Genomic DNA, 23,529 nt, shown 5'->3' on the forward strand with positions numbered 1-23,529 from the left:
TTCTTAGGGCAAATCTCAGGAGAGATTCCCACCCCTACCCAATCATCTGCGTATACAGGTATGTAATAAGGTACAACGGGTTTTGTTAGGTGTCTATTGTCATCAAAACCGTCCATCTGTATTGATACTGTTTAGTTTCCTCGTAGATTCGGATTTATATATAACTATTCTTGTTTTAATCATTTTTTGATTTAGATGAAATTAATAGCTTTACATTCTTGTTTATAGAGAACTCCTCAACAGAGTTGGTCAGGTGACTAGTTAAAAGTATAACAAAATTATCATTAGTTATGACACATTGTTGGGCACTTAGAAAGACTCCTACGTAACAACAAAAAATAAGAACGTCAGAACTATTAAAAAGTTGCTCTAGCTTTCTTTTTTGGGATTATTCCATGCAAAGAAGAACTCCAATTAGACCTAATTTCGATTTAGGTCATTATCCAATTTTTCAGTATGTTTGCATTCTTTTGACCCAGACAGAACCCTAGGGTGAGAGGGTAATTGCCATTGAAATCAAAAATATAGCGAGTTTCATAACATTATTGTCATCAAGTTTTCAATGCCCCATTGTCAGGCCCAAAACCAAAGGACGTATTCTATTATATTAATAACAGCTTATATAAACCCCCAATGCATATTGGATAGGATAAGAAGAGTATGTAAAATGAAAAGGGAAGTTCTAATCAGGGACATAGCCAGGGCTTGTCAACATAAAAAAAGAAATGCAACCATTATAACTCACAGAATTGAAAGACAATTCAGCAGAAAGCCAATTGTTAAATTAGATTGAACTCTAATTCTGATCAGGCATGCATTTAGTAGGCAATCCATTCAGTTTCTCAAAAATTTCTAATTCCATAACATCTTAATATGTATCTATTTTGTGGTCTAATTTTGGAATATGAAGAAGATATTTGTAAAATGTAAAAATAGCAACCAAATGTGTTTCCATTCAGTGTTTTCATTATTTTACAGGAGGTTGAAAATATGGTTTACAGACTTTCCCCTGGATTCTTGTTGGAAAGCTAGAAAAAAATGGTCGAGCATGGCTGAATAATGTTGGTTTAATTTGGTATATGGTACATAAAATTATGTTGGGCTGTATTTTTTGTAGAGACAATGAAACTTTTTGCAACAGCTATGGCAGGTCTCCAATACATTCTGAATGGGGAATATTCCTCCGTGACTTCTAATAGTTTTTAAAAGTCCAGTTGAAGTATCTTTCCCTTATTTTTAATTCATTAAAAAAAAACAGAAGATAAATTTATTTTTTTATAGTATATATAGTATATGTTAGTTTTTACAATATATAGTATATGTTATTAAGTATAATGGTAACATAAATAAGACAGGTATAACAGCAAAGGAAGTTAAGAGTATTCCGAAATATTATACCTTGTTTTTTTACCAGACATGTTTTCTTTTATTTTCTTCCAGCAAGCTCAAGTGATGCAAAAGACATTAATTCCTAAATTTCTATTGGAGTTTTGCTTGCTGATATTTGTTTTCCTTTTTTTGTGTCTGTATGTGCAACACTGGAGATTCAAATAAAAATTAGTTGAATTTCAAATAAACTGGAATTTCAAATACAAATAAGTTGAAGTCTTTGCCAGTTAGAAAATTGATTACATTTTCAGTTTGGGATACAAACGTGGAAAATATCTCTGCAAAAAGTAAAGATAACTGGTATTGGTTTTAAAATTAAAATGCTTTACTTGAGGAAAAATACACATACCCCAGTTTATGTCGAAAAATTTGCAAAATACCTAGATAATAGGTGTAGTCTTTGAAAATGATCACTAACTCTCTCCCAATTTATTGGGACGTCAAGATTCTTCTCGTCTGCTTGATTCCTATTAAAAAGCTTATCTTAGTAATGGACACTTGAACATGGTGTTTAATTGTGCTAAAAAGATAACGGTCGGTCATTTTCTTCTTTAAATTTAAGATGCCTGTGGTTGTAGTATAATCATCGAAGTATAAGAATTGTAAAGGGTCCGTCTAACTATACTGAAAAGGAAAACAAACGTTCTCTTATCTGACAGTCAACAAATGGCTAAGTAAATCAAACAAAAAATTATATTGATATATAATTAAAATAATAAGTTACATCTAAGATTATTGATAGTTTTTAGAATATTGGCCAATGTTTCGACCTTAGACCGCTTAACTTAGTGATGAGATATAGTAATAGTGTTTAAATTTAACCCCCTTAGTTATAGTAGTGGTTTGTCTTATTTTACGACAAACGGTAACAAGGATCCATGCCATTCCTTTTTCATCTTAGCTTTTTTTTTTTATCTTAGCATTGAAGCTTAGCACCATCTTAGCGCTTGCTATTTGGTAACAGGTTCGGAAATGGTATTGTTTTAGAATGAATGAAAATCTTGTTCTTTTTTAGTCCTCTTATGTCTTAATATAAGAGAGTAATAAAAGAAAGGAGAGTTGTTTCTTCTACTCATCTTATGCATGATTTAAGACGAGACGAAATCTACTCTCTGTAGTTTGTGTGTAGCTTAAACTTCCTAAAGCATATAATCATTTTGACCCTTGTCACATCAGTCCCGATTAAGCTTTACAGACGTTTTATTTTGTATATGTTGCACATGAAAAAATCAATACTAAATATGAAATCATTCTTTGCTTTGAAACTGAGATTCTTAATTATTGATTTTTTTTTATTTATTTATAGAATAACCATGAGGTATTTCCTACTTCTATTAGTAGTAGGCTTCACCTACTCAGCGAAAATGAAGCATCATTTGCTGTCAGAGTCTTTCATTGGGCATATTAATGACCAGAAATCAACTTGGAAGGTAAGTTTTGTAGAAATAACTAGAAAATAATTTTGCTTATTGTAAGTTAACCTTGAGTAGACTCCTTAAGTTCGAAAAAAGTTTTTTCTATCATTATATTTTCTTTTTTGAGCTATGTACTGTCTTTATAAGTGAGCATTAATTGCTTATGTATGTATGTTCTCGAAAACTGCTCCATATTTTTTCGGGAAAATTGGTATTTTTGGATATCCTCCCATAAAAAATGATCTAGATATGTCAGAAGTCAGAAAATTCGTAAAGAGCCTTAATTTTGGTTTTTGCAAATGCCGCCATGTACTGTGTTAGTACATAGCATAAGCATTTCTTATGACATCATATAAGCGTTTCTTATGTCATCATATAAGCGTTTTCTTATATGATGTTAAGCATAGCACAAATAAGATTGTTGAGTTTCCAATGCGTCAATTATTTATATAAAATAATGTCTGTTAAAAGGCCAAAAAAATAAAAAATTTGCAGTTATTATAAATGCTGAATAACCAACACCCGAACTATCAAACGTGATAAGATGTGAAAGTTGACAACCTGGACCATCAACTGTGATAACACTAATATGGATAGCTAAAGCAAAGGCCATTGCTAAAATATCTAAGGCAATCAAAATCCAAAAATATGTCGAAAATGAAGAGCGAAGAAACACGCGGTTAGAAGACGTGTGACAGCGAGCATGTGAGCGAGTCAAAAATGGAAATGAAGAGCAAATAAACATGCAGTTGGAAGAACAGCAGTGGCGTGTCAAAAATGAAAATGAAGAGCAGACACGCGGTTAGAAGACATGCGACACCGAATATGCTAGCAAGTCAAAATGAAAAGCAAAGACACAACCAGTTTGAAGACATGCGACACCAAACATCTGAGGGAGTTAATGAAAATCAACCTGGACAGCCAGAATCAAAACGTGTCAAAATTGAAACTGGTAGTGATGATGATTGGGTTTGGGATTTTGACATGGGTAAGGTCATCATTGCCTACCATACCTTTGTTAAAAAACAAAGGTTTGGTGATGTGTATTTCATAATGACGAAAGACAAGCCGAGGTAAAACGAACTAAAGAAATTGAAAATGACGGTGATGGTTATTTAGTTTATCAATCTCTGTTATATTTGAGATCTGTTATGTTCTGTTATATATTGAGAGCAATCTCTGTTATATTTACCCAACACCATCCTCGATCTATGGGCTTTTTTGTGCCTGTAGAATGCCTGGTAGTACCCCTACCTATTTTTGCTGACTTTGTAAATGTTGCACAGATTAATGAGGCCAGAATCTAGAATTTTGTTTTTCAAGGTTCAAATCATTTGAGGGGAACGAAGTGGAGTGACTGTTGCAAACGCCTTTTATTCATTCTACCAACAAAGTGTATGCTTTTTTACAATTTGTCGGGATTTTTTACACTTGATTGTGTGATTTTTTACACTTGATTGTTCAAACCGTGAGAGTAATGTGACTATCTTAAAATCTAATAATCTTCATCCAAAGGTTCTTACATCTCTTTGACTTCGGGGCATAGAAATACCAAACATATGATTGAACAAAAATTATCTAATTTTGACAAAAAATCATGTACTTGCTCCATTGCCATCTGCAAATATATGGGATGTTTCTATTTTGTTTTATTTTAACGCATTTTTTCGTTTATTTTAGGCTGGAAGAAACTTTGACAGAAATGTACCTCTGTCTCATATTAAATTACTCATGGGGGTACACCCAGATCACAAGCTATATGCTTTGCCGGAGGCTGATGTTCAAGTCGTCGAAGGTGTAAATGATGTACTACCTGAAGAATTTGATGCCCGTGAGAAATGGCCGGACTGTCCAACGATCCAGGAAATTAGGGACCAAGGTTCATGTGGCTCATGTTGGGTAGGCCAAGTTATTACATTGACATTTAATAAACTATTTTAAGTTGAATTCGTTATGTTAAGTTTTTCAAGGCTTATGTTTCTTGTGTAATTTTTGGTTTTTTACTTTTCTGCTTTTCTACGGTTTTAACATACCAGTGGAAGACGACAATTTGTCTCCGGTGATAAAATTTTGATTAAAATTTTTTTTTTCTAACCAATTACATTGCTTGTTATTTATAGGGGTAAAATTCCATATTTTTTCCCATTAAAATTTTTTTCGCTAAATATCCTTCTCTTATTAGCAAAAATAGTTGAAAATTGGAGCCTTTTGTGTCAACTTTGTTTTGTCTATTGCAGGTCTTTAAAAAAATCAAGTTAACTAGTTGAGTCACCGCTGCAATTTTTAAAACTGAAATGGGTATTTATACACTGATTTTATATTAATTACCATCAGAACCCTATTTTCTTTTTCTCACTACTGTATATGCCCCCCCTGGGCTTCTATGGGTTCTGGGCTTCTATAAGTTTTGTCCTCAAATTTTAATCCCAATTTCAAAATGGTTCAAGGGATAGTGACTTCCAAATCTTCATTCCTTTTATATTTTGTAGTATGGTTGAACCTGATGTGATAGCTGTTTCCCCTCTTAAAAAAGAAGAGACGACCAGTTTCTGCTCGAAATAACTGAATTCATCGCTATCTAATCATAACTTTCTAATCATAATCGCTATCTTAACTTTCTAATTGTGCACTCTGTAAGACATTTTGATAATTATTAAATTTAGAATTTAATAATGTGTTTGTTTTAATGTTTTAATGGTTTGTAAGCAGAGGTGGAAAGTAGTCAGGATTCGGGGATTTTTCAGGGATAAGTAACAAGTCAGGAGGCTTAGGAGTTATCTTGGTTTTACTTTTTTTATTATCATTCTTTTCAATAAAAACTTATTTATGGCCCGTGAAAGCAGATTTCGGCCTCGCTCACGTCATTGTTAAAAAGGGCCTTGTGCCTCTAAACTGCTACAAAATACTTTGTTTGTCCGTCTATTTAATAGGTACTCCTAAACAAGTAGACCGATTAGAGTCAAACTTGGCACATGCCACTTTCTCTTGTAGGAGATCATCTATTAAAGAGTATTGAGAGGTGGATCTGAAAAGGATAAGCTTTTTATGCAGCTTCTGTGCATTTATGAAATCTATCGTAAAATTTGAAATTGGGCATGATCCATATGTTTTAAGTAGTTGCCCTTTTCCCTAGTCTGTTAAGACGGATTTTGCCGCAATTACCTAGAAAGAAAAAAGAGAGAACCCTAGTTGGTCGTCCTGTTCCAAAATACACTATGTGCAACGTTTATGCTTGTGTAATAAATGCGGCACGACTTTATATTGTTCATGCTGTATCGGTAGATGGCTTCATAGAAGAGCCCTAGACGCATCAGTTTTCGTTTCTCCTGATTTAGATCTCAACAGGTAGGCCATTGTCAGGATATTATAATATAACAATGGAAAAGAGGAAACCAGTAGAATAAAAAAATGGTTACGCACTTCTAAACAAGTGGACCAATCGGACTTAGATTTGGCATATGTCACCCTCTCTGGTAGGAGATTATCGCTCAGAGACTGTTGAGGGGTGAAAGTGGAATGGCAACTTTTATCATGAAATTTATTGGGAATTAGGAAAAAAATCGTAAAAATTATTTAACTTTAAGAAGTGCATACCCTGTAAGTAGTTGCCCTTTTTTCTTGGTCTGTTAAGACCAATGTTGCTGCAATTGTCTCAAAGAAAAAGAACAGGATCCTAGTTGGTTGTCCTTTCTCAAAATAAATTGTGTGTAATGTTTATGCTTGTTCATTAGGTACAACTCGACTTGCTATCGTTCCTAATGCATCAGTAGATGATGTTGTAGAAGAGCGCTAGACGTCTCTGAGTTTATTTTCCCTGATTTAAATCTCAGTATGCAGACCAGCATCAAAATATAACAATGAAAAAGAGGAAGTCAGTTGAAAAAAAGAACTTCTTTTTATTTTGTTTTGCTACTAATTTAGCTAGTATTTAGCTTTATATATCTTTAAATGAAGAAGCAAAAATTGATGAATATCTCTTGCTGAAAGATATTTGGACTGTAGTAAATCTCTTAGTTGACTTCAGATATAAACTAGGAAATGAAATAAAATCAGCCAAAATGAATTTGAGTGGTTAATCCGCTCCGCCCTCTTTAGTGATGTACAAAACCGTGAAAAGAGAAGGTCCATTAGTTTCCCTACAGCCCAACTCTGAAATTTGCTATTTTCTAATTATCCTCTTTTCCTAAATGGAAGAGAAAAATAGGTTTATAGGTTGCGCAGGTCACAAAGATGATTTCGTCAAAGTAAAGTTGCTAGGGGATAGGCTATTCTATACTGAATAGACTATTACAGTGCCAGACAATTTTTTTTAGATGTTCTTTTTTAACTGTTGATAGTTTTTTGTTTGTTTGTTGCTGCTTTCCTTACCTTTTTTTTTAAAATAATATGATGACTTTCATATTGGTCTAGTGGCAAACCGAATTTAAGGTACCATTATTTTTTTATTTAACATTGTAGCTTTAAACTGTAGGTGGCCCATATTTGTTCTTGTTCATTTTCGATTCGGATTTTAAAATGACGTGTTGATTCCTTTTGTAACTCAACCATCTCACTCTTGTGCCCCCCCCCCCCTGTATATCGTAGTTATGTGTTGATTATCTTTGTCTTTTTTTGACAATTTCATTCAAATGCAACAATTGTATTCCAGGCTTTTGGAGCGGTGGAGGCTATGTCTGATCGCATTTGTATTCATTCAGGTGGTAAAGTTCAAGCTCATTTATCAGCTGATAATTTGGTATCGTGCTGCTATACATGTGGGTTTGGTTGCAATGGCGGTTTCCCTGGTATGGCTTGGAGATATTGGGTGAGTTTCTGTCTTCTTTTTTTTAGCCGAATTTTTGTACCAAGTATTTACAACTAGTTATCTATTCAGGTTATCTATACTATTAATATCTATATCATTTATTATCCATACTGGGAGTTATTTACAACTAGTTATCTATTCAGGTTTTCTATACTATTAATATCTATATTATTCATTTTCCATACTGGGAGTTATTTACAGCTAGTTATCTATTCAGGTTTTCTCTACTAGTAGTATCTATATTATTTATTATCCATACTGGGAGTTATTCACAGCTAGTTATCTATTCAGGTTTTCTGTACTAGTAGTATCTATATTATTTATTATCCATACTGGGAGTTATTTACAACTAGTTATCTATTCAGGTTTTCTGTACTATTATTATCTATATTATCTATTATCCATGCTGGGAGTTATTTACAACTAGTTATCTATTCAGGTTTTCACTACTATTATCATCTATACTATTATCTATATTGTTTATTATCTGTACTGGGAGTTATTTACAACTAGTTTGCTATACTGGGAAAGAATCTAATAGTACCAAGTACCAATAGTACCAAGTATTTACAACTAGTTATCTATTCAGGTTATCTATACTATTAATATCTATATTATTTATTATACATTCTGGGAGTTATTTACAACTAGTTATCTATTCAGGTTTTCTGTACTATTATTATCTATATTATCTATTATCCATGCTGGGAGTTATTTACAACTAGTTATCTATTCAGGTGTTCACTACTATTATCATCTATACTATTATCTAAATTGTTTATTATCTGTACTGGGAGTTATTTACAACTAGTTTGCTATACTGGGAAAGAATCTAATAGTACCAAGTACCAATAGTACCAAGTATTTACAACTAGTTATCTATTCAGGTTATCTATACTATTAATATCTATATTATTTATTATCCATACTGGGTGTTATTTACAACTAGTTATCTATTCAGGTTTTCTATACTATTAATATCTATATTATTCATTTTCCATACTGGGAGTTATTTACAGCTAGTTATCTATTCAGGTTTTCTATACTAGTAGTATCTATATTATTCATTTTCCATACTGGGAGTTATTTACAGCTAGTTATCTATTCAGGTTTTCTGTACTAGTAGTATCTATATTATTTATTATCCATACTGGGAGTTATTTACAACTAGTTATCTATTCAGGTTTTCTGTACTATTATTATCTATATTATCTATTATCCATGCTGGGAGTTATTTACAACTAGTTATCTATTCAGGTTTTCACTACTATTATCATCTATACTATTATCTATATTGTTTATTATCTGTACTGGGAGTTATTTACAACTAGTTTGCTATACTGGGAAAGAATCTAATAGTACCAAGTACCAATAGTACTAAGTATTTACAACTAGTTATCTATTCAGGTTATCTATACTATTAATATCTATATTATTTATTATCCATACAGGGTGTTATTTACAACTAGTTATCTATTCAGGTTTTCACTACTATTATCATCTATACTATTATCGATATTGTTTATTATCTGTACTGGGAGTTATTTACAACTAGTTTGCTATACTGGGAAAGAATCTAACAGTACCAAGTACCAATAGTACCAAGTATTTACAACTAGTTATCTATTCAGGTTATCTATACTATTAATATCTATATTATTTATTATCCATACTGGGAGTTATTTACAACTTGTTATCTATTCAGGTTTTCTGTACTATTTTTATCTATATTATCTATTATCCATGCTGGGAGTTATTTACAACTAGTTATCTATTCAGGTTTTCACTACTATTATCATCTATACTATTATCTATATTGTTTATTATCTGTACTGGGAGTTATTTACAACTAGTTTGCTATACTGGGAAAGAATCTAATAGTACCAAGTACCAATAGTACCAAGTATTTACAGCTAGTTATCTATTCAGGTTATCTATACTATTAATATCTATATTATTTATTATCCATACTGGGAGTTATTTACAACTAGTTATCTATTCAGGTTTTCTGTACTATTATTATCTATATTATCTATTATCCATGCTGGGAGTTATTTACAACTAGTTATCTATTCAGGTTTTCACTACTATTATCATCTATACTATTATCTAAATTGTTTATTATCTGTACTGGGAGTTATTTACAACTAGTTTGCTATACTGGGAAAGAATCTAATAGTACCAAGTACCAATAGTACCAAGTATTTACAACTAGTTATCTATTCCGGTTATCTATACTATTAATATCTATATTATTTATTATCCATACTGGGAGTTATTTACAACTTGTTATCTATTCAGGTTTTCTATAGTATTATTATCTATATCATTTATTATCCATACTGGGAGTTATTTACAACTAGTTATCTATTCAGGTTTTCTATACTAGTAGTATCTATATTATTCATTTTCCATACTGGGAGTTATTTACAACTAGTTATCTATTCAGGTTTTCTATACTAGTAGTATCTATATTATTCATTTTCCATACTGGGAGTTATTTACAGCTAGTTATCTATTCAGGTTTTCTGTACTAGTAGTATCTATTTTATTTATTATCCATACTGGGAGTTATTTACAACTAGTTATCTATTCAGGTTTTCTATACTAGTAGTATCTATATTATTTATTATCCATACTGGGAGTTATTTACAACTAGTTATCTATTCAGGTTTTCACTACTATTATCATCTATACTATTATCTAAATTGTTTATTATCTGTACTGGGAGTTATTTACAACTAGTTTGCTATACTGGGAAAGAATCTAATAGTACCAAGTACCAATAGTACCAAGTATTTACAACTAGTTATCTATTCCGGTTATCTATACTATTAATATCTATATTATCTATTATCCATGCTGGGAGTTATTTACAACTAGTTATCTATTCAGGTTTTCTATACTAGTAGTATCTATATTATTCATTTTCCATACTGGGAGTTATTTACAGCTAGTTATCTATTCAGGTTTTCTATACTAGTAGTATCTATATTATTCATTTTCCATACTGGGAGTTATTTACAGCTAGTTATCTATTCAGGTTTTCTATACTAGTAGTATCTATATTATTCATTTTCCATACTGGGAGTTATTTACAGCTAGTTGTCTATTCAGGTTTTCTGTACTAGTAGTATCTATATTATTTATTATCCATACTGGGAGTTATTTACAACTAGTTATCTATTCAGGTTTTCTGTACTAGTAGTATCTATTTTATTTATTATCCATACTGGGAGTTATTTACAACTAGTTATCTATTCAGGTTTTCTGTACTAGTAGTATCTATTTTATTTATTATCCATACTGGGAGTTATTTACAACTAGTTATCTATTCAGGTTTTCACTACTATTATCATCTATACTATTATCTAAATTGTTTATTATCTGTACTGGGAGTTATTTACAACTAGTTTGCTATACTGGGAAAGAATCTAATAGTACCAAGTACCAATAGTACCAAGTATTTACAACTAGTTATCTATTCCGGTTATCTATACTATTAATATCTATATTATCTATTATCCATGCTGGGAGTTATTTACAACTAGTTATCTATTCAGGTTTTCTATACTAGTAGTATCTATATTATTCATTTTCCATACTGGGAGTTATTTACAGCTAGTTATCTATTCAGGTTTTCTATACTAGTAGTATCTATATTATTCATTTTCCATACTGGGAGTTATTTACAGCTAGTTATCTATTCAGGTTTTCTATACTAGTAGTATCTATATTATTTATTATCCATACTGGGAGTTATTTACAACTAGTTATCTATTCAGGTTTTCTATACTATTAATATCTATATTATTTATTATCCATACTGGGTGTTATTTACAACTAGTTATCTATTCAGGTTTTCTATACTATTAATATCTATATTATTCATTTTCCATACTGGGAGTTATTTACAGCTAGTTATCTATTCAGGTTTTCTATACTAGTAGTATCTATATTATTCATTTTCCATACTGGGAGTTATTTACAGCTAGTTGTCTATTCAGGTTTTCTGTACTAGTAGTATCTATATTATTTATTATCCATACTGGGAGTTATTTACAACTAGTTATCTATTCAGGTTTTCTATACTAGTAGTATCTATATTATTCATTTTCCATACTGGGAGTTATTTACAGCTAGTTATCTATTCAGGTTTTCTATACTAGTAGTATCTATATTATTTATTATCCATACTGGGAGTTATTTACAACTAGTTATCTATTCAGGTTATCTATACTATTAATATATATATTATTTATTATCCATACTGGGTGTTATTTACAACTAGTTATCTATTCAGGTTTTCTATACTATTAATATCTATATTATTCATTTTCCATACTGGGAGTTATTTACAGCTAGTTATCTATTCAGGTTTTCTATACTAGTAGTATCTATATTATTCATTTTCCATACTGGGAGTTATTTACAGCTAGTTGTCTATTCAGGTTTTCTGTACTAGTAGTATCTATATTATTTATTATCCATACTGGGAGTTATTTACAACTAGTTATCTATTCAGGTTTTCTGTACTATTATTATCTATATTATCTATTAACCATGCTGGGAGTTATTTACAACTAGTTATCTATTCAGGTTTTCACTACTATTATCATCTATACTATTATCTATATTATTTATTATCTGTACTGGGAGTTATTTACAACTAGTTTGCTATACTGGGAAAGAATCTAATAGCCTGTCACCTTTCTTTACCAAGATGATTTCAAAACAAAATACTATTTTGACTAACTATATTTATTTTCGTATTTGTATATAATCAGGTGTTTAAGTTCAAGTTCATTTATCAGCTGATAGCTTGGCACCATGTTGCTATACACTTCATTGTGGTTGCAACGATGCTTTCCTTTTTGCGGCATTCCGTATACGGCGAAGTCCAGACAATAAACTAGAATTACCAGGGATAGCATTTTCTATTTTAATCTATATACTTCTAGCTCAGGGCAGTGATTAGAATATACTAGTGAAATAAGTTCCAAAAAAGTTTTGTTACTAGTTTTGATTTTATTGTGCCACTCATCTTGAGGGGGAAGTGTCCAGGGAATGTTTTTTTTGCTTGTGTGTTGGAGCACTCTCTGGAGCACATTTTAGATTGGACTGTGTTATTTTGGTTTCCAATAAAACTGTTCTGTATTTATTGGTAAAAGTGTTTTGCTTTGAACTAGCTAACTAACTAAATTTTTCTTTAATAAGGGGAAGACGCAGTAATCTCCTTGTACATTATCCTATTCATGATGTGAATTTATTGATCCACATTTATTTTTATCCAGCTGCTTATCTTGAAGTCGTACTTACCATATTGATTTTATTTTCTTTTAAATGTCCTGCTTAAAAAAAAACCTTTGAAGATTAAACACATTGAGATCATTTTAAGTTGCCTCAGCAAGACCTAGAATTTGTTTGCTATCCAGGGTATGATTGTTACAAAAAAGAGCAGAGAGAGAGAATTTTCGCTAGAACGACTGCATCCTTTGTGAACTGAACCATTGAAATGTATTATCAAAAATAAAAATAAAAACCTGCACTTAACTTTAATATGTAGGCCCACGTGAGCTTGGCAATCACCTTATAATCGGTCCAATCAGTCTTATAACGCTTAAAAATAACTCTAGCAGTTAAGCCCGCACATCCAAAGATCGTATCCAATTTAACTCAATATCAAGTTCATTAGCAATTTATTATTCCAATAGATCATATCCAATTTCGTTCAATAGGTCAATGTATGATAACAAAACAAAACAAAAATAATGATCTGGTGATAAAACAGGCTTGAAGGTAGCAGCAAGCCAGGCCACCCAGGTCAAGATTTCATTAAAATTTCATCTCTTAATATACCCCTATATAATAATAATATATATTTAATCACAGATGAATCGTTACTACTATAAGTTATGACCTTATTAGTTGGCGGAAAATTCGGACAAATAGCACCTACCGTTTTTTTTTTTTTTTTTTTTTTTTTTTTTTTTTTTTTTTTTTTTTTTTTTTTTTTTTTTTTTTTTTTTTTTTTTTTGAATGTGTAACTGTAATCCTAGCCAGATTTCGTCTGGCTCTAAACGAGTACCCGAAGGAATATGGGGAAGGTGACCACAAAGGGTGTATGAAAGCATAGTATGGCTGGAATCCAACCCCCCTATGCACTTTCTGGCCAAAGGGCCAAGGAACAAAGATCAGCGCCGTCGGTAGTGACTGTAAAGTTCAATGCTGTATCCTTAATCTTTTTTCTACTCTTGGCTAACGGAAAAAGTGGCTGAATTTGGATGAAACGACCCCACCCAATTAAATGTTTTGATGTCCGAAAATAGCTAACCAGACCTTTCTCCTATTTAGCGAAAAATCTCTGAGCCATAATTGGTATTTGGTAGTAAATGTCTTTTCTGTGTATTTTGTGTATTTTCTATCTATTTAGACTTTTCTGTCTATTTGAGAGATATCAGACGGCTCTTTTAAAAAGCAATGGTTGGGACTTAGTAAGATAGGTTTAATCATATCGTATTAAGAGAAAGGATAACAACATTCAAATGTAGGAAAGTGTTATAATTAGTTTTATTCTTTTTATTTAGATATTCAGCTTACGAAATATACACATTACCTTTGTGGCTGCAGTGCAGGGTTCATCCCCTCATCCTAATAATCTTCCCTAAAACCGTAGCAATTTCCCCATACACACAATTAAGCCAATACAGGGAAAGAAGAAATTTTGAAATGTAAAGGAATTTGAAAGGAATTTTTTTTAGCCCCGTTTGTTATAGGAGAGGCCAATTCTTCGAAAAAAATTAGTGTGTTAGTCTCCCTGGCCCAAGGTCTTAAAGGGTAAATTTTAAATTAACCAGGAAAAAAGTTTTTGTAGCTCATTTCCCGGCCCCTTACCCCTTCCCAATGCAGTTTCTCGCCACTGTAAAATATCCACTTTAAAAAATATGTGCTAAATATCCACTATGAAATATATGTGCAAAGAATTGTCAGCTTTCGTAATTTACGGCCCTTATCACAGGGGTTGTGGGTGTTATGTCATCCTTGAATGCATCCTTGTTTTTAAAAAGAGAACCTCAAATTTCGGTTTCCGATCGAATGAACATCCTCCAAAGCTTCTACGAGGGGGAAGCCCCCTCTTCCATACGGAATAAATTTGGGTCGTTTCAGGATTTAATGCCAAATTTTACTTTCTTAATAAAGGCATAGACCAGAAATATTACCAGAAATCAAGAGCGATTCGATGTCAATTTCTACGTCCCCCCCCCCTCCATCGTTCCCTGAAAATTATTTTATTTGATCAACTCTCAATGAGAGTTAGAATCTTTTGGCATTAAAATTCACTCTTTGAGGCATTTGACCCCCTCCTCCTACAAAAGGATCCACCACCGTAATAGCTGATGCACACTTTGCGCATCATTGCATATAATTTAGGAAATGCGCATCAAATTGATTTAATTAAATCAAGCTTTAAAATAAATGCTCGAAACATTTTTTTGCAATAAGGAGGGAGGTATCACCCTGCAGTATCCTTTTCAGTTTTTGTCGAATACTCTAGGTCTAAATGAAAGGAGAAGTGAGATTAGTTCTTGACGCTACCGCACCCCTTTCTATGTTTGTCTGAAAGTTTGCGAAGACTTAGACAATTTGGGCATTGAAATAAACTCTCATTGGCATCTGGCATCTTCCCCTACACAATGGCCCGCCACTCCTCCTTCATAATAGCTATTGTGCAATTATACACTTTCTTTGTCCTTTTTATTTGTCTTAGTTTCCCTTTGGCTGCTCAGTTTTACATGTCGGATGAATTTTTCAGGGGATTGACGAAGGGGGCGACCCCGAAGGGGGAATTGCTGGAGGAGGCAAGATGAACTCCGTGGCCGCGTCGTCAGAAAATCTGAATCTGAGTAATAACAAAATAATAGTTTTTTATGTGAGTGACTCGGTTGCCAAATCGATTTTCTCCTGAGAGTATGCTATGGCGAAATTGACTTAGGAGATTTATGTATATCCATTTAGCTTCAGAAGAACTATTTAATTTTGATTGGCTAAAAGCTTTTTTTTCTTTATTTGGGATTTTAATCCTTATTTTTACGAACACTTAAACCTATAGTGGATTGAAAAAAAAGTCAATAAGTTTTGCTATGAACGACTCATTTATCTTTAACAGCAAAAAGTATAATATCATTTTAGAAGATTGAGCACCTCTGTATAGACTTTTGATAATTTCTTAACGTTTAGGTTCACAAAGGCATTGTTTCTGGTGGTAACTACAATACAAGCGAGGGTTGTCAACCATACGAAATACCAGCTTGTGAGCACCATATTGATGGCCCAAGACCTCCATGTACAGGGGAAGGGAAAACTCCCAAATGTCATAAGACCTGTGAAGCTGGCTACGATGTTTCATACGAAAAGGATTTACACAAAGGTAGTTATTATTTTTTTTAATATCGTTTATTATTTTTGTACTATTTTAAAATTATTATTTTTTAACTCTCTTATTCTCAGCATTGATTGATGAGTTCAGTGGCGGTTTCAGTCTCTTTTGTGCCCGGGTCCAAATCTTTGATTACCATTTAGATTAGGTGATTATCATTTTTTTAATTTATGATTTTAATTATTATTAAATATTTTAATCTAATTACTCTAAATGTTATTATTTAATTATATTTATATAATTTACTTTATTTAATTAGTAATTTATTATTAATTTTCTTTCATTTACTGCCCCCTTTACTCTATTATAATAAAAATGGAATTTCAAAAATTAAAAATGACTAACACTTAGATTATTTATTTAAAATTTTACGCCCCTTAAATTGTTGCGCCCGGGGCAAGTGCTGGAATAAGATCTTATTTATATGTACTAGAAACCTGGGTGTCATCCCGTCACTGCAAAATTTTCGTCATCCAGCTTGATTATTTATCTGTGTAAACACTGTATAAATTCTGTCGGCGAATATGGCTGCTTGTTTTCTATTTAAAAAAGAGTTGAAATTTCTCATGCTAGTCAGGGGTCCGCGTAGCGCATTACCGATCCCCTGATTCTCTGCCTTCGGCCGGGAATGCAATGCTTGGTAAGGCCGTCTGCCTTCGACCGGCCTTCTGAAACCACCTTTGATCCAAAATAGATTTAGTGTTCCGTTGTCTTCCCAAAGGTTTAACGTGGCGTCAGTGATTGTCTTCTACAAGTGTACCGTCACTTTTGGAAAGTTTCCTCCCCTTCAAACACTACTTATCAACGGGACAAGGTAAGTGCATAGGCCATAGAACTACTTGAATGAAATAAAAGCCTGAAAGGAGTGCTTAAATCACCTGTTTGTGCTACATTACCATTCTGCCCACCTCTCCATAAGGAGATACTTTTATTAAAGGCGTCTGTTCAACATCTGCTCCGCACCCTTTGATTAAACTGAGTAAAGGACAGTATTGACTTCAGATATACATGGAAATGCGCAGAATAATAGAGAAAAGTGATCGAAGCTTAGTGTCTTTATGTGGCGCAGTGTCTTTATAATGTTTCATAAACCTTTTTCTTCGTCCAGGCAAGACTTCATATTCAGTTCGTTCAAAAGTAGAAGATATTCAGCGTGAAATTATGACCAATGGACCTGTCGAAGGGGCTTTAACTGTCTATGAAGATTTCATCAACTACAAATCAGGTATATTAGTTTTTCTTAAAATCTAAATTAATCTTATTCCTTACACAATATCTCTTTTGAAGTAACCATTGATGATTGATTATTTCAGTTCATTCAGACTAAAGATATTTGCAATGTCGAAAATTTGCCGCAAGGAGGGAAGAAAAACCCTTTTTGTCATCTAACGTCCCTATGCATAATGTTGGATTTGCAGTGGCATAACCAGGAAATGGATTTTTGGGAGTTCTATTTTCGGTAGAAAATAGAATTTGTGGTTTCGTTTATGCATCAATTTCAAAATATTTTTTTTCGTTTTAAACTTGACTTGCATATTCAACTTGTACCCAATTGAGTAATACTCATTGTGTATACTCCTCGGCCGCTCATATATAGTAACAATATTTGAGCAACTTTTTAAATCCAATGCCGTCAATTAACTCAAATGTGTTGGGGAGGAGTAAAATGTCTTTTTCGGACAAAAAGGGAAGAGGCAATTATGTTAGTTTTCAGCTTTAAAAATATGGGAATTCTATTTCCATTTTAATGGAAATAGAGAATACACAATATCTGTGAGAATTACACAGAATACACAGAAAATAGAATTCTTCCAAAATTGAACCCTTCTTGAAATAAATTCCTGACTACGCCACTGTCAATGCTTATTGTAATTGGCATTCGAAACGAACTACTGTCGTAAAAAATATCAACTGTATTTTAATAGAAATCCACACGTAGAAATGAAAGTATTAGCAAATTCGCTATTTGATCTAACACATATAAACAAAAAGGAACTTTAGTAATATTGTACGTAATTCCCCGTATGACTCCAGATGTAAGCTCATTGTGATGAGTCATTAAATTTCAGCGATGTAATTAGGGTCAGCTGAACCCTAATTGAAATGAATGACCTCACTGTTCACAGGGTTTGTTTGTTTGTTTTTATGTCAACACACCATTTCTACACTTAATTTTTAACTACAAAAAGATCGTTTTTTAAGCAGACTTATATAGGCTAGCCCAATGAGTATAGAAAATGGTAGAAACGAAAAGCCAACACTTTATCTGAGAAAGATCATAGCAATCAACGCTATCTAATGTTACCCAGCAAAATCATAAAGTTCCTTATCGAAATACTGCTGGTGACTATAAAAAGTACAGTCTTTCTCGTTTGCAAATGTGTGAATGAAGTGTTAAAGAAAATATAGTAATTGAAATTTCTGTTTCGTCTTTTTTCCTGTGATGTTGTTTTTTGGGAAGTAGAGAGATGATTTTTTTCGTTCTGATATCGTCATATGTGCTTCATAATAATGTTTTGTATGGTCTTACTCGGCTTATAGTAGTAATAATAATGTTTTATCAAAAAAGCAGTAACGAGATCAATCCTAGCACACCAAAATTGTCGCTTGCAAGGGTCTGTCACCCAAAAAAAAAAAAAAAAAAAAAAAAAAAAAAAAAAAAAAAAAAAAAAAAATTATCTTACAAGAAGTGTTAGAGGGTGAAACCATGTTCAGAAAAAAAATACTTGCACAAATATTTTATACACAATCAAACTCCATAATATTATGATCCCGAAATAAAAATATAATGAAACTTATAACTAAAGAAATTAGCACTTGTAAAACTTATAACTATAACTAAATATCATAATAAAACTTATTATTCCTATTATAGAAACCTGATAAAAGGGTAAACTCAAAGCCATATCTTAGAAAAATAATAATAACCAACGATATCCGATAACCAGCGCAAAGTCTTTTACATTAATAATAAAATCCAATTAAGATGCGTTAAGATGGTCGCATAGAGGGAAATATAACAGACATGCATTGACCAAGCTCTGGTCAATTTTCTGTGAATATTCAACCATTTTTCTTCTGGAATTTTACTCCAAAATGATTAAAAAGAATCTGAAGTAACTATTTTAGATTTTGGAAATTTTTGTGGAATTTTCTGCCGCCTTTGACGAAAAACCAGGTTCTTATTAGATTTTTTTTCATAAAAAACTAGAATTACTGCACAGAAACCTCTCAAAGACAGCTTGCGTTCGCACCTCTCCGTATCATCGTTTATTTAGGTTCCTTCAGTTGTGAGTTCTTTTTCTATTCTCTTTTCCCCTGCTTTTATGTTTGTTTTTTCTCCTTTTTTCTTTCTTTTTTTATTTTTTTTTCTATCTGTTACTCTACAAATGCTTCCTCTTTTCTATTTCAGTTTCCATTGTTATATGTTTACTCCTCTTATTACACTATTGTATATTGTAGGTGAATAATAAATAATATTAATATGCCTACATTCAGGAAAGTTCTGGTTGGATCCAAAAAAACCTTAGACCAGTAATTTAAATTTAAAATTCTTCTTTAAATTTAAAATTATTCTCAGTTTAACATTGGTCTTTTTTTATGGTTAACGTGTCACTGTCAGTGGTGCTAATGTTTTTAATTCTTATTAAACTTATTCTCAAATGCGTGCTCTTCCTCCCCAATCAGGTGTCTTTGGTCTATGAGCCTAGTCCGTTTGTAAAGAAACAAAGTGCAATCTCCTCTCATGGGAGCTAATGTTTATTCGTTTCTGTATGATTTCACGCTGTGGGGTCCCGGTTGACCGAGGACACGACGGGGAAATTTTTGGTCCTCTCAAAACCACTTGTAGTTAACCAGAACAAAGTGAACACGGTGTGGTTTTGCCTAAATCTTAATGCATATAAGGTTTTTTTGTATAGTATCACTGTACAATGTGATTTGGTGGCGTGTTTACACATCTAAAACTTCCCCATCCCTTCCTTAACGATATTTCTGTTATGGGGCTCGTATATATAAAACTTCCAGTTCAGCTTCATCGATAATTCTGTAAACTCAGTAAAATACTCTTAAAATATTCCAAGGTATCCAAAAACAAAATTTTTGTAATTTTATTTTCCAAAATTCTTTAAATTAAATTTTTTAACCTTTTTCGACATTTTTATATAGCCTATTATTTTTAATCTAGGCGTATATCAGCATGTTGTCGGCAAGGCGCTTGGTGGCCACGCCATCCGAATTCTGGGCTGGGGAGTCGAAGAGGGAACTCCTTACTGGCTCATTGCCAATTCCTGGAATTCTGACTGGGGTGACAATGGATATGTGAAATTGCTTCGAGGTGCCAATCATTGTGGAATCGAGGGTTCTATCACAGCTGGACTTCCTTTACTTTGATAACATTGTAAATTAATTGCTTTAAATATACATTTGCAGTTTTTGTGTTAGCTAAAAATTAAAGTGTGTAATCGAAGCTTACTATGTTATTTTGCTTTGGTTAATAAATACGTTTCATTTCCTATTTTTTAGCGTTTTTTTCTGTTTAACCAGTTATGATTTTATTCGAAATTGATGTGGATCTTCAGGATTACTAAGAGCTTATAAAAATCTAGGTCTTAAAGTATCAAGGACATCAAAAGAAAAACAAATCATTACTTCTTTTGAAACTCACATTATTAAACGAAATATTCTGGATAGAAATTTCGTCCAGTCTTACCCTCTTGCTTCTTGTCGAATATCCTCTGACACGAGTGTTGTCAATGATAATTCTTCGGTGATAATATTCGAAGGACCTTATGTGAAGCATGTTTCTTGTCATGATGAATAAATCAATGCATCCCTTTCCTTACTAAAACTTTTGAGCTAAAAGAAATTTCCTTGAGCTGTTCCCATTACTAAAATAAGGCTTAAACTCTATACTATTTACTCCTTATAACTGTGAGCCTTGCCCCCCGAAAGATACAGTAGAAGAGGGTATTTTCCCCATGTTCAACATAGTTGATTACAATCAATTGCAAGCGATTATCTTCCAATAATAGCCAATGATGATTATTCTATTTCAAAGAGAATAGTTTTCATTGGCTATCAGTTCCGAAAGTTGGCTGTAATAAACTATATTGAACATGGCTGGGTGCCTGTTGTCATGTTCATCTTGACTAACTTCAGTCCCTTTTCTCGTATGATCACTACCCTTTGACTCCTGTTTTCCCCAATTAGTATCTTCACAAGCATAGTATATCTACCAGTTCATCCTTTGATTGAAAGATACCGAGAAATCACTATTCTTTGTGACAAAGCTCCAACTTGGACATTTGTTACTTCTTTCATTTTTTGCCTGTTGCTTCCCATTTTTACCTTTAATATGAACTTTAAAAGAAGTAATGATTTGTTTTTCTTTTGATGTCCTTGATACTTTTAAGGCTTATGTTATGTTATTAACAGTAAACTGAGGCTTTAATTTCATTTTCCTTTTACTAATATACCGTTGACTCCGGAGATAGAAATCTGAGTGTTACCTTTTCAGGTACCAGGCCAGATGCGTGTTTTAAGCGGGTAAAGGTTCAAGGTTCAATCGGGTTTAATTAAAGAAAGGAAATAACTAAACTTAAAATACACTGCTCTGTGACAAAACTCACGTTGAGACCCATAAACATAAAAGATTTTTCACTAACACGCAGTACGGCTCCCACTTCACTCATCGACACAACCACACGCCTCATCATTAGATAATTTTTTTAAATCTTAACCATAGGGTTCCTCCCTCTTTCCCCGGACGCACAACCACCACACCTAAATAAACTAAAAAATCTAAACTTCATCTGAAATCCCTTTTCAGGTTCTCCGTTTTGGCCCCAGTAAAGCATTTTCCTCTAAGGGCTCCAAGTGTGTTGGACATGGGGTTTTCAAAATTAGAAGGCGTTAGAATATTACCGTTGAACATGGATTGGTAAAGACGCAAATATGGGTTATCAAAATGATAATCAACACAACCTGTATCAACTCCTCGTTGGATCTAGGGTGGCCTGAGAACGGGGGTCATATTGGTCAGAAGTAAAGATGAACGTCGTTGAATTGAAAACTTCGAATTTCACATTTTTTAGCTTGAATCAAATGTAAGTTCCTATTGAAAGAAGTAAAACCTCTTAGGAAGATCACAGCTGCTTCAATCCGAAATCGTTCCAGTAAAATATGGCTTTCAGAACGTTTTCCTCATCTAATACCACTTTTGTGCTATCTTCGGACAGTTTCAGCATCTTGTTTTATGTCAAAGGCACAGATAAACATGAAAACAAATCCTGAAATGAAAGCTTAGAATAGGTAATAAGAAGTAATGTCCCGAGCTCCAATTTTGGATTTTTACGCAACTACGTGCCGATTACCGCTTTAGCCAGAAACGTCTGCAATGAGGTTTGGGAGAGGATGGGGGGTAATTAAAATAGCAATATTGGAAGACTGCGAGTGAATTTAATTAGCTATGTTGAAAAGATTGAGTTTATTAAAGTGAGCATAAGCTATTTGTTTCAGTTCTTGAACAGATGAGCAGTGAAAAGATTGGTCAATTGGAGTGAGGGTGGCATTTGCTTCCTTCTATATTTTGAAAAACAACCTTTTTAGTATATTCTTATTGAAAAATGCGTTTTCTGTTTTTTCATTAAAAAAAACAAAGGTTTTCTAGGTTTTGTAAAATACATGTTGCCCTTCACCCCTGCATTTTTGTGAGTTGACGTCACTGGTGGTAGTGAAAATCCCTTACTAGAGGTATTTAAGTGAAAACGCTTCTTTCACCAATCACGTGGACTCAGGCATTGCTATCCTGGCCCTGTATGCTATCGCAGATTGAAGCTCTTGGAAGTTATACGGGGCTCTAACTTACAGGGCGTTTGCAACTAATCCCTTTTTAAGTTAATGGTGATCGCCTTTCAGCGTGACTGATTTTTGTTCTATTATCTATGGATATGAACATCTATCATTAAGCTATCAGCCTCTTTTGACGTTATCATCCACTGAAGTTTTGAAAACATCTTTTGGAAGTTATTTCTGGATAAAGTAAGGCTGAAAGCACCAATATCAAACTTGATGTTGTGTGCATATAATTTTGTGCCCTTTTTGTTTTTCGGGAGTGACAATTTGGTTTTTGTCCATTTTCTTATTCCTAGTCCACCGGTTTCAACTTATTGCTAGAAAGTGTTATGGGTTTCACCTACACAGGTTTTCCGGAAAGCGTGGGCCACAATCCGGTTTGATAAATATAATACCACATTTTGTAAAGCTGCGTATAAATTTGCCTGGGGGGGGGAGGAGAAAGGATGGTTTTAGTTTGTAAATTGAGTCAGAGCCGGCAATGTGTGAGTTGAAGTAAGGTTTTACAGCCTATGTCGGAGAGGGCTATCTAAGGCTATTCAGCTAAGCTCTCATTTCACCGAGCCTTGTTTTTGTTTTTGCTATTGACTAGAAATTTCGGTTCTAGCAGGCAAGTAGTATGGCATCAG

At 32.9% G+C, this 23,529-nt stretch overlaps 1 protein-coding gene across 2 annotated transcripts in view; it reads left to right on the forward strand.

Annotated features, from left to right (window-relative positions):
• Nucleotides 1-20,561, forward strand: part of LOC136043827 (cathepsin B-like) — a 38,171-nt gene extending 17,610 nt beyond the window's left edge. For both annotated transcript variants that reach the window (XM_065728758.1, XM_065728757.1), the window contains exons 2-7: nt 2,696-2,819; nt 4,485-4,703; nt 7,453-7,608; nt 15,847-16,036; nt 17,154-17,270; nt 20,232-20,561. In XM_065728758.1, the coding sequence (XP_065584830.1) occupies nt 2,703-2,819; nt 4,485-4,703; nt 7,453-7,608; nt 15,847-16,036; nt 17,154-17,270; nt 20,232-20,437 (1,005 nt within the window). In that variant the 5' untranslated portion in view covers nt 2,696-2,702 and the 3' untranslated portion in view covers nt 20,438-20,561. The remainder of the gene's footprint in view (nt 1-2,695; nt 2,820-4,484; nt 4,704-7,452; nt 7,609-15,846; nt 16,037-17,153; nt 17,271-20,231) is intronic.
• The last annotated feature ends 2,968 nt before the right edge of the window (nt 20,562-23,529 follow it).

Source organism: Artemia franciscana, chromosome 2 (genome assembly GCF_032884065.1).
Source record: "Artemia franciscana chromosome 2, ASM3288406v1, whole genome shotgun sequence".
NCBI lineage: Eukaryota > Metazoa > Arthropoda > Branchiopoda > Anostraca > Artemiidae > Artemia > Artemia franciscana.